Source organism: Vanacampus margaritifer, chromosome 2, assembly GCF_051991255.1.
Source record: "Vanacampus margaritifer isolate UIUO_Vmar chromosome 2, RoL_Vmar_1.0, whole genome shotgun sequence".
Lineage (NCBI taxonomy): Eukaryota > Metazoa > Chordata > Actinopteri > Syngnathiformes > Syngnathidae > Vanacampus > Vanacampus margaritifer.
Window position 1 is genome coordinate 38,484,093 of NC_135433.1, and position 15,588 is coordinate 38,499,680.

Here is a 15,588-nt window from a genome sequence, read left to right on the forward strand (position 1 = left end):
GGACGTCTTGGACCACACTGGAGAAACTTCACAACTTACATTTTTTTGTTGTGTAAGACGTCAAGTCAAAAATGTTGTTTACATTATGTTCTATGTGCCCCACTAGTCTGAACATGCTATTCTAATTAATATTGTTTAAGCAGCAAAATCCACCTGTTCTTAATCCTTCTCAGGGGGCGGCCATTTTGTCATTTGATTTCAACGGAAAATGACATCATAGTGCCGAAGGGCTCAGATTGCGACTGTCACATGACCAAACCCAGAAAACTCGTCTGAGCAACTGTGATGTCATTTTCAATTGACAGCAAGTGACAAAATGGCTGGAGATGGAAAAGAACGGGTGGATATTGCTGCCTAATTTGTATTCCACAAAAGCAACATTAATCACAATGCCATGATTAGACTAGTGGGTCCACATAGATGTATTACATTTTATACATAATGTTGTAAATACTTTTTTTGTTTTTACTTGACATCCCCTTTAAGTCAGAATTTGCAAAGAAAATACATTTTAACAAGCATTAAGTCGTAATTTTAGGAGAATTCCTCATTTTTATTTTTATGAAAAAGTTGTAATTTTATGAGAAAAAGTCAGAATATTGCTGAAAAAACAAGTTGTTATTTTCAAGTCAAGAATAAAGTAATATTTTTTTCAATAAAAATGTATAATTTTATGAGAAAAAAAAGTTGGGCTGGGTGAACCTGAAAATTGTGTAATATTACAAAAAAAAACTTTTTAAGAGAAATAATATACACATGTGTGTTTGTTCTGAGGGTTTTAATATTATGTATTTATTAATTAATTATTTTCAAATGTGTGATTGTTGTTGTTTGTTCGCCCTCACATAGTGGTGTTACGGCTTCTACGTGACGCACCAGCTGGGCCACACGGGCTTTGAGCTCTTCTTCAAGACCAGAGAGCTGAAGAAGAAATGGCTGGATCAGTTTGAAATGGCCGTGTAAGTGTTATTTTTAAAACAAGATTTCTGTGTCGATTTACGTTTGTCGTTTTTTTTGCATTAGAGTGATTAGCCACAAATTGTACTTGAATAAGAGTAGTGTTACTTTTGATGACTCGAGTAAAATGTAGACCTCAAAAAGAATTACTTGAGGACGAGTATTTAGTGAAAAAACTACTCGTGTACTGAGAAACTGGTGAGTCACTTCTGATTCGATTCTTAAAATCAAAATTTAATCTTTATAAAATAGGAATGAAGAGATTTTGTTCTTTGCTGTTTTTACCACCTTTCACCAAAATATGTCACTTTTCGAAACTTTGCTTCTATGTGTGGCTGCAGAGACTTGTGACTTGCGTCATGTGACTGCGTGGCTCCATTTGATTGGTCAAATGGATTCAAACATAAGTAGTAGCTCCATTGGTTTGGTGAAACTGAGTCATGTGACAGCACCTTAGGTAAAAACTCTGTCAAACCAAAACATGTAGATTGTGCAAGCAATAATAGATGAATAATAGTAAACGTTGTGAGCAAAATGTAGCTCAATGTAACGGAGTAAAAGTACCATTCCTTCAAAAATACTTAAGTGTGTTGCTTTAAAACTACTAAAATTGATTCCCAAAATTAGTATTGAAGTAAAGGTAGCATATTGCTACCCACCTCTGGCTGTCTGTGTGTGTTGACTCTTTCATGCACACTCCGTTTGATCAGGCCTTTGCTGTAAACAAGCGCGGACACTGCTGACAACACTATGATAACGCACTCACATACACACACACGTATGCACACAAAACACTAAACAAGTCACTCCTCCTCCATTTATTTTTTTCTCCTTTTTTATACGTTTTGTGCAATCATTCCTTCCCACACTCCGGAATAAACCTTTTACCCACAGTCAAGCTGTTTGTGTTCATGTGTATGTGTGTACAATAACTTTTGTTAGGATGCGCTCCTATTTGACGGTGGTTGGCTTGCCAGGGCTCACACTGCGAATTTTGTGGTTTATGTGAAATTCGCTCTTGTTACCATTAGAAAGTATCAAAGGTGATGAGGCAGTTGTAGTTTGGACTCACTGGTAACGGCGACGAGCATAAATGGAAAATAGGAAATAACGTTTTGTGAGGATTACAGCAAAATTACAGTTTTGCTAATGCTAACCAATGCCATACGTTTTTGTGTATTTTATATTTCTGGTTTTATTTGAACTATTGTTTAATTTTTAAAAGGTTTTAAAACGTAGTCCCTACTATTGATTCATTTATTTGTAATGTAGTTTGTTTTATAGAAATAGTGCTTTTTTTAAATGTATTTTAAACTGTTTTTTTTTTAAATAATCATTTTATGCATTAAAACAATGTTATATTGCTGTTTGTTAATTGATAAAAAAAAATCTTAATTTTTAAACAACACAGTAGTTTTCTTTAGTTTTAATATTTGTCATTTGCCAGCGAAACTAACCTTCACCTGCATTACATAGACCAGTGACTCTCAAATTGAGGTACAAGGTCTCCCTCTAGTACAGCTCAGTTGTATTTAACTTTTAAGTTCAGTACATTTCCATTTAATCTTTAAGAACTTTTTAATTTTTTTAGGTACATAAATGGTCACTTTTCAGGAGACCCCCAAAACATCATGTTAATTCAACCATTAACATTGCATTATCAAAGACAGTAAGCCATTTTCAACACTTTAAATTGGGCAATTACTTGTAAAAAATAACACCCGCATGTGTTGACTGACCAATAGTATATAGATTTATGGGAAGGAAATTTAGCAAATTGTGATTTATGAGGTTTCGGCCAGACATCAGCGAGATATTTCTTTTCCTATATCTAGGGTGAAGTGTTAATGTTCAAAGTGTGCATAATGTTACAATAACATTAATTATACCTTTTAGGAATAAAACCTCGGTCTTGTTTTTGATGAACACTTAAGCCTACTATGCTGCTGCATTTTGTTCCTGATGCTGCTACTTGAAGAACCAAGCATTTTAAATAACTACTGACTGACCGCTATCTTGAACCTGTCAACTGATCAATTGAAAATGTTTTTTCTTCTTTCCCCGTTTGATGAACCAGTTCTAACATCCGACCGGCGTTGGCCAACCATAATGGTCACCAGTTCAAGATGCACACCTTTAACAGAATCTCCTCATGCAGCTTCTGTCACCTGCTGCTCAGGTAACGCTCACACTTTCTGTTAGTGTGCTCATTCGTGACATGATCATATCAATAATCACGAAACATGTTGTGTGTCTCCGTGCAGGGGCATCTTCAACCAGGGCTACATTTGTCCCAAATGCGTACTGGCCGTCCACAAGGAGTGCCTGGGTCAGCTGGGACTCTGCAGGAGGACAGGTGAGGACAACCTTTGAATCCGCCTTCAAAGCAGAGCGGCTCACAGACCGATGATTAAATATGCTGCAAATATTTGTCATTAGCGGTGCATAGACTGTTATGGTGTAAATCTTATCTACTAGACATTCTTAGGCCATTACATGTGATGTAAATATTGTCCATTTCCAAACCGTACGTTGCATCGAACATAATGGGCTAAATATGGTCCAGTACAGGTGCATAGATAATTAAATGTGATGTAACGATGGTCCATTGGAGAGACACAGATCATTATGGCCTGGATACGGTACGTTAGAGTTGCACAGACCAGTAAATATGGTTTAAATATGGTATATTACACATCTAAGTCTGGTCTATCAGAGGTGTCCACACCATTACATGTGGTTCAAATATGGTCCATTACTAGCACACAGACCATCACTGATAGTGTATGCTACAGTAGAGATGCACAGACCATAATGCTCTGGATATGGTGCATTACAGGTGCGCAGACTCCATTGGAGTTCTTGATTAAACTCATAGACTCCTACAAATGGTACATTAGAGGTGTACAGATAATAATGGTTGAGATATGGTGTACAGAAATTAGAGGTGTCAAAATCAGTGCGTTAATTTTGAATGAATTTAAAGTTCCTTTACAGTTTTTTTTTTTTGAAACTGAGATGACATTTTCAAAATACAAATCACAAAACTACCTTACAATTGGTCTCAACTGAATGGCATTTCTCATTGCTTTCATCAAATTGCCAATGTTTTAGTACATGTCTCAGTGGATCTGTGCAAATGGTTGTGTACATTTAGCCTACAGTTAGCACATTGTGCCAACATTTAGCACATTTTCCAAATGAGTAGATATTGCTGATCGAACTGGATTAGTTGTTTTTCAGTCTCTCCAAAACATGTCAGCAGGATTTCAGTGTGTAAGTCATAATAGGCAAAATCATCTGTTCAATTGTCTAAATTAGTCAAGCAGGTAACGGGGGATCAGTGTAGAGGATGGTTGAGACACTTTTTCCCCCTCGCGGCATTGCAAGGGAAAATATTGGCTGCAACATGGATGAAAACCTTTGGCCAAACAGAGAGCAGCGTATGGATGGCCAAGAGGGGGAAGGTGACGATAGATTTAGAATGGGATCAAATAGATTACGTTTTAGAGTAATATTTACACTTGGAAGAGAGTAATATAAAGAATTGGGGAAAAAAAAGTCACTCAAGGGTTGAGGAACCTTCAGGTTGGGAGACGGCCGCAGTAGTGCCACCTGAGCTACGCCACTTCTACTGTTTGCTTAGTTCCAAGATGTTTTTGGTCTCGGAGTTATGAAGATTCCAGCTGACACGAGCGATATACTACAGTAACAACCAGCAGGAGCTCTGTGGCTCAGGGAGTCGATCAGCTGCCTCCCAACCCTTGAGTGACTTTTATTTAATTATTTTTCACTTCTTTATTTCACACTCTTGTGTGTAAATATTATTCTGAAACTGAGTCTATTTGGTCCCACTCCAAATAGTCAAATTACCTCTACAGAATTAACTGTGTAGTGAAAGTGTTACAGTTGTTGGTTCTTCATTTACGCTTTGGCAAGATATCATTTTATTTATTAGTATTTTATAGTTAAATTTATAGTTTTTAATTTTCATAAATATATAGAATTTGGCTTACACTATATTTTGTTGCACTCTAATGTGTAAGTAACTTTGTGTGAATAAAAAGTGTTGCGATTTCCTTGACTGTGAGTGAAGTATGTCAGACCGAAAACTGCTCTTGTAAAATCGTCACCGTATTTTGTTAGTGACACCTCTGCTGTTTTGACAAAACATCTAATGATTTTGACTTGCGGTGCTCACATAATGCCTAAATGGACGATGCATTTTGGGGGCACTGACTACTTGTATGACATAGAAATTTTATTTTGACACATAGGTAAGCTGTTTTGGGAGCGATATGAGCTTTTGCAGATGATCCATGGTGTTGTGCAAAATCATCCGAGTTACTTTTGGCAAAAGCATAAAGTAAATGCAGTAGAGCCAAAGCAATTGAGAAGGATCTTTGCAGTTGTGACCGACTTGGAGTGAAGCATGTGTGACCAGTTTTGGGATAGATATGTGCTTTTGCTAACAAACTGATAGGTTGTGCACAAATGTAAGTCAGTTTGACCAAATGAGCTTGCAGTTTTGAAAATGTCATCTCAGTTTCAAGAAATGTGCCAAACCTATAGAGAAAATCTCTAACACCGCTAAATTTTTTTATCGCGCAATTAATGACCGCCCATAACTTGGAAAGCTTGCACTGGGGGAATTCCAGTCTCAACACATAAGACACGTCCAGGTCAACATTAACATTTTTTTCCCACTTTAATGGTAACGAGAGTATGAAAACATTTATTGTACATTGTATTGTATATTTAAAACGGATATAATATTTGCGATTAATCGTGAGTTAACTATTGAAGTAATGCAATTAATTATGTTTAAAACTTTTAATTGCCTGACACCCCAAATAAAATTATAAATATGTTGACGATTAGGTCCATTTCACCATGTCCTCATACTGTCTTCTTCTGTTGCCACTACAGAGTCGTCATCCAAGCATCGCTCCAAGGTAAGAAGACCTCCAACTGTTTGCCTTTTTCAATGTGACCTTTGCACTTTCATTACATAGATGATCATACGCTAATTGTATTTCCTCAGAGATGAAATCACTTAAGTGTACCGCACTCTAAATGTCTGTCCACCATGATGACTGTGACTCATATTGTTTAGGTCACACTGGTCCCATCTCCCGTCGCTCCTCAGGAGGGCACAACACCTCCAGACCCAGGTCAGTTTGGCTTTTTCCCTGTGGTTCCTTGGCCTTTGTATTTAATTTGTTATGTGACCATGCTGATAATTCAATTTGGTCATATAACACATGGACTGAAATGCCATGAATGTGTTCCAAACCCCCAAAACAAACATCATTTTTAATAAAGAAAATTTACAAGCACTGATTATCTCTGGCTTTTCAACTCTACAGGGGAATAAAGCAACTTTACCAAACTCTAGCATTGTTTTGCAGACTTAGATATGATTATTTTTTAACGAGAGGTGTCAGGCGATTATTATTTTTTAATCCTAATGAACTCATTTGCTCCCAATAATGTATATAAATATGTTCTAGTATTTATACGTTTTTTTATTTTTTATGCTAGAGCATACAGAAGGCTTTGATGCAGCCTCTCATCTGCACGGTAGAAGCAATAGTACTTATTACAAAAGAGCAGAGCAAAAGAGATCAACCAGGGCCATGCTAAATAAAGCTCATTTACCCACATTTCTAAACAGAATTGTGAATAATGATGAAACTTAGCTTTAGCTTAGCTAATTGCTGCAAAATGGAAACAGATAGAAAGAAGAGACTCTAATCTTTCTTTTGGCTGGTTCCATGTTTTTATATCAATAGAACACAATATTATCCAATGATCCATCCAGAAAGTAAGGAATCAAGAAAATATTTCATTTTAATGCTATCCATGTAGAGATCGTTCCATCTATTAACTCATTTGCTCCCAAAAACATATAAAAACGTTCTATTTTACAATAAATATTGCCATGATCCCAAAAACATATTTATACTTTATTTTTCATTTTATGTTTTTTATGCTAGAGCATACAGAAGGCTTTGATGCAGCCTCTAACCTGAAGAGGACACTTAAAGCAATGGTAGTTTAAAGTTATTACAAAAAACGGCCAGCAGGTGGCAACAGAGTATAAGGGATCAACCAGGGCTATGTTGCAAAAAGTTATTTTCCCCTTTTCTAAACAGATTTGTAAATATGGATGAAACTTAGTTATATTATAATGCTAATTCTGCAAAACAAAAACATAGAAATATACTTTTTTTTTAATCATGAAAGAAGTCACTCTTATCTTTCTCTTGGTAGGTTCCATTTTTTTTTAAATAGCAATATTCTGTGGGCATTGCAAAATCAGTAAAAATCCAGTAAAACAGCCGGGAGCAAAGGGGATTGCGTCAGTGAAAATGGCTGGGAATGAATGAGTTAATTGCATGACTTCAATAGTTAACTCACGATTAATTGCAAATTTTATATATGTTCTAAATGTACAATAAAATATTTTTTTCTAAGTTTTCATACTCTTGGTAACCTAAAAGTGGATACAACTTTCCAAGTTGTCATTAATCGCGTGTAAAAAAAAAATTGTGGCATTAAAGAAACTTTAAATTAACACAAAAACAACAATCTAATTTTGACACCCCTAACACCCAAAGAAGTAGACAGTTCTTTTTGACACAGAAGAACTGGAAAGTGAAAGGGGACTAAATTAACCTAGCGATGATTCGCAGTATTTGCTTGATGACTCGCCGCATCGTTTGCACAGCTGCTGTCATTGGTTGGGATTACGGCACAAATGCTAGCCTTACATTACATAAGGACTCTCTGTACTTATGTAACACGTCTACAATAGCTTATACTACCGGAAACAAATTCCTTGTGTGTTATATACTTACCCTATAAAGATGATTCTGATTCTGAATCAAGGTACTGCAGTATATGGCAACTGCACAGTTGAGGCAACGTCCCGTTTGCTGTGTTTGGTGTGAAAAGCTCATTTTGAGAATATGAGTGTATGTGGGGGGGGTCAGCGTCAGTTAATAAGTTTCTCAGGGGGTCTGGATGTAGGCGGGAGACGAAGTGGCTGTGTCGTCCGCCCTGGCAGAAGCACTCCGTCTCCGCCTCAGAGCCCGACGCCGGCGGCCATGTTTTCTGAGAAAATATTGCATCTGCGAGCGGTCGGGAAAGACGGAGAGGAATCTGCTGCCAAAGTGAACGGCTGCTTTGGAAAAAGATGGCTTGATGTGGGTGGGGGGGGCCTACAACTCTTTTTTTTTGCGGGGGGGGGGGGGCAAACGTCTGCTTTTTCAGTTCATAAGAGCAGTTTAGAGAATGCAAGCAAGATCCATAAAAGGCCTGCTTGAGTTTGGTGTGGAAGTTAAAAACACCCCCCCCCCCCCCTCTCTCAAAAATCCCTTTTTAGTCATGAAATTTCATAACATGACTTCATCCTCGTAAAATCCCGAGAAGTGCAAATGTGCTTGTTTGTTCAAGGACTACCCAGGATGCTGGTGATCCGAGACTACGGCGGCGCCCCCTGCCCGCCGCGCGGCCCCCCGCTGTGCGCCCGCGCGGGCGACGTGATCGAGCTGATGTTCGCCGACCTGCACAGCTCATGGTGGCAGGTGCGTGTGTCTCTATGTGCGTGCGTGCCACTCGCGACTCTTAAGGGAGGGATGACGTGTCACGGCTCAGAGGCTCGTCTTGTCCCGCACCTCACGTCCTCTGCAAAGTCGCTGGGTTTTGAGTCCGTGCGTGTTGCGGAGGATGTCACCTTCAGCTCACAGTAGCTGGGGAAAAAATACTGGCCAATGTAAAAAGGAGGACCCCACATAGAGCTGTTGAAAATCTGTTCTGTTTCTTAGCATAACATTTTTTTTTCATTCATATTCACTTTGATAAGAGCAAATCAGGGCAAGTACAGAGAATTTTTTTTTTTTTTTACGGGTGATTTAGGTGTTGGTTGGTGTATTATAAATGTGTGTGTGTCATCTACAGGATTTTCCGGTACATTTTTACCATAATTTCTTTATTGGTTTGGTTGGCATTAATCAAAAATTTGCTGTTTTCCGTGAAATTTTTCTTCATTCAAATTGCTTTGTTTCTTATGACTAAACTAACATACTACATAATTATTGTTATTGCTGTTAATGTTTTGTTAGAAAGTAGCAAACCAATTTCCATGAAAATTTATTTTAAAATTGTTTAGTTTCTTAGTGATAAGTGGTTTGTGGGGGCAGAGCTTTAATTATTACTCTTATTTATTTTATTTCTTTGATGTTTTGATCTGCATAAATCAAAGGCTAGTTTATTAGTTTCCCTGAAAATCTGTAGTGAAATCACTTTTTTTTTTTAGGGGCTTAAATTATTAGAATATATATATATATATATATATATATATATATATATATATATATATATATATATATACTACCTTCATTTTGTTGTTGTATTTTTTATTTTTATAAATCAGCATTGATCAAAACTACTGTGACAATTTTCATGAAAACTTCTACTGAAATCACTTTGTTTCTTATTTGCTAAGTTGACTTTTGGGAGGGGTGTGAGTTATTTAGCACCATCTAGTGGTGAACTAATAATTAATTCATAAAACACATCAACATATATATATATATATTTTTGTATGTTGGTCTAGTTTTATCACATGGGTCGACCCGAACCTCAGAGGAGGCTGACATGTTTCGCCGCCATCTTTCTGCTACAGTTACTCGAAGGAGAAGAAATGTTGCGAATGTAGTTAGCTTCTGATGGTAGTTGCAGCTGGTGTCAAACCCAATGGGTCAACTGCCGCTTACCTTCAAGCTGGGGCCTGCGGGTACTCGTTGCTGAGCCCCATGATTCAGGATCCCACAGCTTGTCTCCCACTGCTGTGCTCTCGTTAGCTTTTGCTAGCTTCTCCCGCTAGCTGTTCTTGTTAGCCGCTCCAGCTAGTTCTTGCTAGCCACTCTTGCTCGACACTCACACTAGCTCCTGCTTGCTCGCTCACTCCAAATAATAATTGGTAGTAATTGGTGGTAACCTTGCGAAGTGTGGTCTCTCTAAGGTACCGTGGTGCGCGTTTCAAAATCTTTACATTCTATTAGTTCATCACTAGTTAGCACTTGATATGTTTTTGCCATAATTTCTTGGTTGTTTTTATCAGCAGGAACTAGCAAACGCTCTTCAATGAAACTTCATCGAGGGGTTTGACTGATATATAAAATAGGTCATAAAATTTGACCAGACATTATTTTTCTCCCTTGGTGGAAGTCTGCGCTCTCATCTGTCACTTGGACCATGACGCAAAGCGTTTAGGGTAACACATGACACATGGGTCATGTGACTCTCTTGGTCGCTTGGTCAGATGAAATCATTGCTAGCATTGTATGATGTCAGCAGCAAGTTGATGAATTTAGAGGCTTTAGTGAGACAATAACACGCGGGCCGTTTGCAGCCTGCAGAGTAGCTTTTAATGGTGGTGCAGCACCTTCTAATAGTGAGGCTGATGATATGGTTTGACCTTATCTGATGTTTGAAAGGCCGCCGATTCATCCGGGCTGTTTGCGGCGGCATTAAAGCCTTATCATCCATGTTTCTCTGTGTTGTGACAGACCTTCACTAAATGAAGGGGGGAAAAAGCCACACAACAAAATGCATTGCCGCTTATGTCCTGGTCATCTGGCTTAAAAAAAAGGAAAGAAAAAAGTCATTAACAGTATCATTTAGTCAGATTGCAACATTTTTTCTCTTAAAAAGAAAATCTTCATGTAACTACAGCTGTATTCTTGTAAAAATTATGACTTTTTTCATGTAAGATTTAGACTTTTTTTTTCGAAGATAAAAAAAAACAACCTTTTTATTTCCTTTCTTGGAAAATGTTCCCTTTCAAAAATAAGACTGCACTAAAAAAAAATCTCCTAATGTATTGTTTTCATTTAAAACATTGCCTTTATTCTTGTAAAATTGCAACTGTTTTGGATTTTTATTTAAAAAAAAAATCTGACTATTTGCACAGTATTGAGAACACAAATAGCAAAAACCTGTGTACAGGGACGATCACTGAAATTTGCTTTTTATGAAAAACTGTGGGAAAATGGGAAAACAGCTATCAGCGAATATGCAAATCTGTGGGTACCGAACTGTAAGTCACTATTAAATAATAATTTAAAAAATCTCCTAAAAATTATTTTTTTCTTGTTAAGCTTTCCCGTGCAAAAAATAATTTAATAATAAAATGACACTCATTTTTAAAATTGCAATATATTTCATTAATTATAAAATATTTCATTAATTTGTTAAATTGTATTTTTAGTTAATGTAACAATAATAAACCATTTATTATTCAATAAAATAAATGCCCAATTGTTGTTAAATGTGTATACGTGTTTTAATTGTGTAATTTACAATAAATCAATGAGCCAATTTTTAATGACATAAAAAATTAACTAATCCATTTTTGTCATACAATATAGGAAAAAATGGCAAAGAATATTATATGACTCTTGGTAATGTAAAAGGCCATTGGACCGTCTTAAAGAACGGAGAGTGACCAACTTTGTGGCCATACTTTGCTCATGCCTGCCATAGAAAGACAAGACTGTACCATTTGCAGTTGGGGGAACATTTCCATATTGACACGATTGTCAAAACAAGAAAATGGAGCTGAAAAACAGACATTTATATTTTCTTCTAATTCCACAAAGGTTACTGCGGGGGACTTGGCTTCCAAACAGAAGCACTTGTGACGACAATTAAAACTCCACAGGGTACCCTTAATCTCGGGCGTCCCCGGCGGCGCCAGAGGATGGAATTACCCCCCTACCCGCCTCCCACCAACCCTCCCCCGTTACCCAGAAGGCAATTATCTCCGTCCCGCTGGCACAACAATACAATCAATCACAGTGATTTCATTTGATCCTTCGGCGGGTGCCTCCTGTTTATGCTGCCCGAGTAATGCGTTTAATCTTTTTAGCACACGCTTATCCAGGGCATAACAAATAGAACCAAAAGAGCTTGGATGAAATGTTATTGCGTCGAATGAATCACAGAGACTCCAATCGAGTTAACCCACCAGCCTTTTTTTTTTTTTGGCAGGCTCTCGCCCCCCAAAAAGCGCAGCGGTCTAATGGAGACGAGTTGGTATAGGGAGAGCGAAAAACGTAGAATTAGGTCGGCGGGGACTCCATTTTCTCAATTAGCACTAACGACGGCCACTTTGTTGACTTAAACGCTTACAAATGAACTCAGTCTGTTTCAATGAAGTTCACGAGATGGACTTTGAAGAGTAGACCTCCACCAAGGACATCTGGCGTATCATATAGTGGAAACTAAAAGTGGTACGGCCCGAAAAGTTGAAAAAGTCAGCACTTAAACGGTAGGTTATATATTTGAAATTCACTTTTTAGAATATGATATTCTTTCCTTGTTAAACTGTGTACCATCGCACCATTTTAGTTTGCAACTAACACAATTTAAAAAAAATATGTGTTAGCATTAATGCTAATGCTAACATGACATGATTTCATGACTTATTTAACTTAAATCTTTTCTCTCGTGAGTGAAACATTTTTTGTTTATACACGTTTTTTTTGTAGGTGTGATGCCGTTTCGAACAAGTTTGACATACAGAACAATATTAGTGATTTTAAAAAGGGTATGAAAAATATGTAGCAGCTGACTAAAATCTCATGTTTGTAATACGCACCTGTCTTTAATACGCCCCGTCAAAATCACCTTTAAAAAGCTTTTTTTCTTTCTCTGTACTCGTGTATAATACGATCCCCTGATTTTCTGGCATCCTTCATTATCTTGATTTTTTTAAATCAAAATGCCAAAGATATTTTAAGGATTTGCGTAATTCTGGGCTGCTGAGTCCAAAAACAACATCCATTTCTTTGAATTGGTGCTAGAGAAATTGATATTTTTAACAATTAACCCTATAACAACAAACTTATCATATTAATAAATACAATACATTTTGAGCCGTCTATTTCATGAGTATAATATCACCCCCATTAAAACCCTGACGTATATGATCTGACACATGCATTGCACAGATAATCTATTAGAGGGCAGTATCACCCAGCTGATGGCTTTTCCACAATCTTGCAAGATCGACCCAATTGAGAAAGGAAAGACAGCTAAACTTATTAATAGTGGGAAATGTTCTTTCTGATTTTTGGAAATACAAATATGTTTGATATGTCTGTTTATTATTATATTTTTGATAATTATAAATTTACGAATTTAAAGCATTGTGACCGGATGTATTAAATATGACACAAATCAAAAGTCATATGTGGAAATTGATTTTCAAAAAAAAAAAGTTTTTATTCAAAAGAACCAATAAATACTCTCAAAGAATCAGAATTTTCTCTCATATATTTCATGGTTCAGGCTTTATAGGGTTAATTGATTGATACCGGTAAATCTTTTCTTTTTAAGAAAATACAATATTATCATTGATTGTCTTATTTTTTTAATATTCACATTTGTGTGATGCAGTTTCAAGTAAGTTTGACGTACTGCCCAAAATCTTGTAGCTAGCGATCATATCCACTAACCAAAGGCTGAGCTGCGCTGTGTTTGTTCACGGAGTAGTAGTCGTTTGGCTAATGTACGGGTCATTGACACTTCTTAACAAATATGTTCTGCGCTGAATTTACTGGACACTCGCTCAATGCACTTTCCATTACGTTACAAAGGCAAATGCGACCCAGATCGTATTTTTTGGCCCAAAAGCGACCTGTATCTGACTTTTTTATGTCAGTCTGAACGGCTCAATTCCAATTTTTTCATATCCGACCTGGGTCACTTTCACATGTGGACCGAGATCGGATACGTATCAGAATTTTTGCAATGCGACCGCAGTCTGAACGGCCAGGTCGCATATATCTGACCTCGACGTCATCAAAAGTCCAATATGCGCTGCGTGGCGTCTGCGGGGGCGGGGCATTAAGCTTGATTTATGCTTGACGCATCAGTGTGGTCTGCACGTCTCGGGAGAGTAGACATACGTGAACCGGCAAAGTCGTTTCGAGTAACAGTTGTGACTTTATATTTGACTTTAATTTAATCCCACTTGAAACATGAAGTATAAAGATGACATTTGTAGTGGTGATATTAGTAATTTAGCCACGCAGACGACTCATTTATTACGTGCGTCAATGACGTGATGTCATCGTTAGGGAGAGAAAAAAAGAGAGGTGTCTGTGAGATGAGGAGCTCGAACAGGCTTGCCTCATTTTCACAAAATATTATTTCTACCTCCTCCCGCATCACTCCTCTCCTCTGTAGATATGAGATGGTAAAAATATAAGCCCCGACGACGGACTTTGAGTGACTTTGTATCTTCTTCTGCGCATGTGGGTCACTTTGAGGACGCATTACGTCCACACAGCAGACAGGCTGAGGTCGCAATTAATAGGTAATGTGAACGCTTACTCAAAAAAGACGGATTTTACCCAAAAATCGTAATTGAGCATTAAGACCCGCAGTGTGAACGTAGCCAAAGATTCATTGAAATCAGCTGTAATGTCACACCGCGGTGAGGGTGTCTTGTCATTTCCTGTTTTATTTTGAAAAAACTGACTCCTCTCATTTCAGGTCACTTGCCCTTCCTCGTGTGGTGTCTGTGTCAACCCTGATCCCTGATTGTGTCCACCTGTGCCCCATTACCCTCATGTGTTAAATAGTCTGCGTTCCCCCTGTCTTGTGCCGAAGTGTTTTGTGTGACCACAGCCTTGTTACCTTATTGCCTATCGCCTTGTCTCGTGAAAGAACTTTTGTTTGTAATTTTGTATAGCTTAGCTTTGTTTAGTCATAGAGTGATTTTTGTTTTTGAATGTAGTTTTGAACTTCCTCCCTTTTGGAGCGCTTTCAGTTAATCTTTGAATAGCATTTACTTTCTCCCTCTCAACGAAGAGCTTTTGTTTTGCTAAATAAAAGCTGCTAAACCCTCCACCTCTTCCTCGGCGTCTGGGTCCTAAAACAGCCTCATTGTGTCATGTAACAGGCAATCACACAAATACTGTAATTTCTAGACTAAATTGAGATAAACAAGAGTGTTTGGTAAAATACAGTTTGTTTGGTCTCCGTGTTGTTCGAGTATTCGCCGTCGCAAACGAGCCTCCATTATTCCGGGGGCCAAACGAGGCCCTTGTGATAAACTACAAATCAAACTGCCGGCAGAGTCGCTGGCGTAATTAACTGGGGCTGCAAATTAGGCGCGCGGCTTGTTGCGTGCTAATTGCTGAGGATTTATCCTGGGCGGCATGGGAGGGAGGGGGGTTTTGCAGTGAAGGTGCGGCACAAATTGAATGCGATTAACATCCCGTCGCATTCGCAGGGCAGAATCCCGGCGAGCGGCAAGATTGGCTTCTTTCCCAGTGATGCTGTGAGGCCTTGCCCCTGCGTAAGTGTGCATATTTCCTCGCTGATCAATAGGCCACATTAAGCGTGAGCGCAATGCATTAAGCCCAGTAATGGCCACTATTGACGTCTGGAGCAAAGAGATGTGCTTTTCCATTACATGCCTGTGCTCCTGTCGAGGTCTGATTTTAGCCCCCCTGGTGTGCCTCCAATATCACATTAGCGGGCGTCTGACCTCCAAGCCTTTCAAGTGCGATGAATCGCCAAATAACCATACAGCTTCTTTTCTTCTTC

The 15,588-nt window shown here is 38.1% G+C and overlaps 1 protein-coding gene across 2 annotated transcripts in view; it reads left to right on the top strand.

Moving 5' to 3' along the window:
* Positions 1 to 15,588, top strand: part of LOC144044756 (guanine nucleotide exchange factor VAV3-like) — a 51,285-nt gene that overhangs the window by 18,651 nt on the left and 17,046 nt on the right. For both annotated transcript variants that reach the window (XM_077559353.1, XM_077559354.1), the window contains exons 16-22: positions 850 to 959; positions 3,035 to 3,136; positions 3,222 to 3,313; positions 5,887 to 5,912; positions 6,074 to 6,131; positions 8,419 to 8,549; positions 15,272 to 15,337. In XM_077559353.1, the coding sequence (XP_077415479.1) occupies positions 850 to 959; positions 3,035 to 3,136; positions 3,222 to 3,313; positions 5,887 to 5,912; positions 6,074 to 6,131; positions 8,419 to 8,549; positions 15,272 to 15,337 (585 nt within the window). The remainder of the gene's footprint in view (positions 1 to 849; positions 960 to 3,034; positions 3,137 to 3,221; positions 3,314 to 5,886; positions 5,913 to 6,073; positions 6,132 to 8,418; positions 8,550 to 15,271; positions 15,338 to 15,588) is intronic.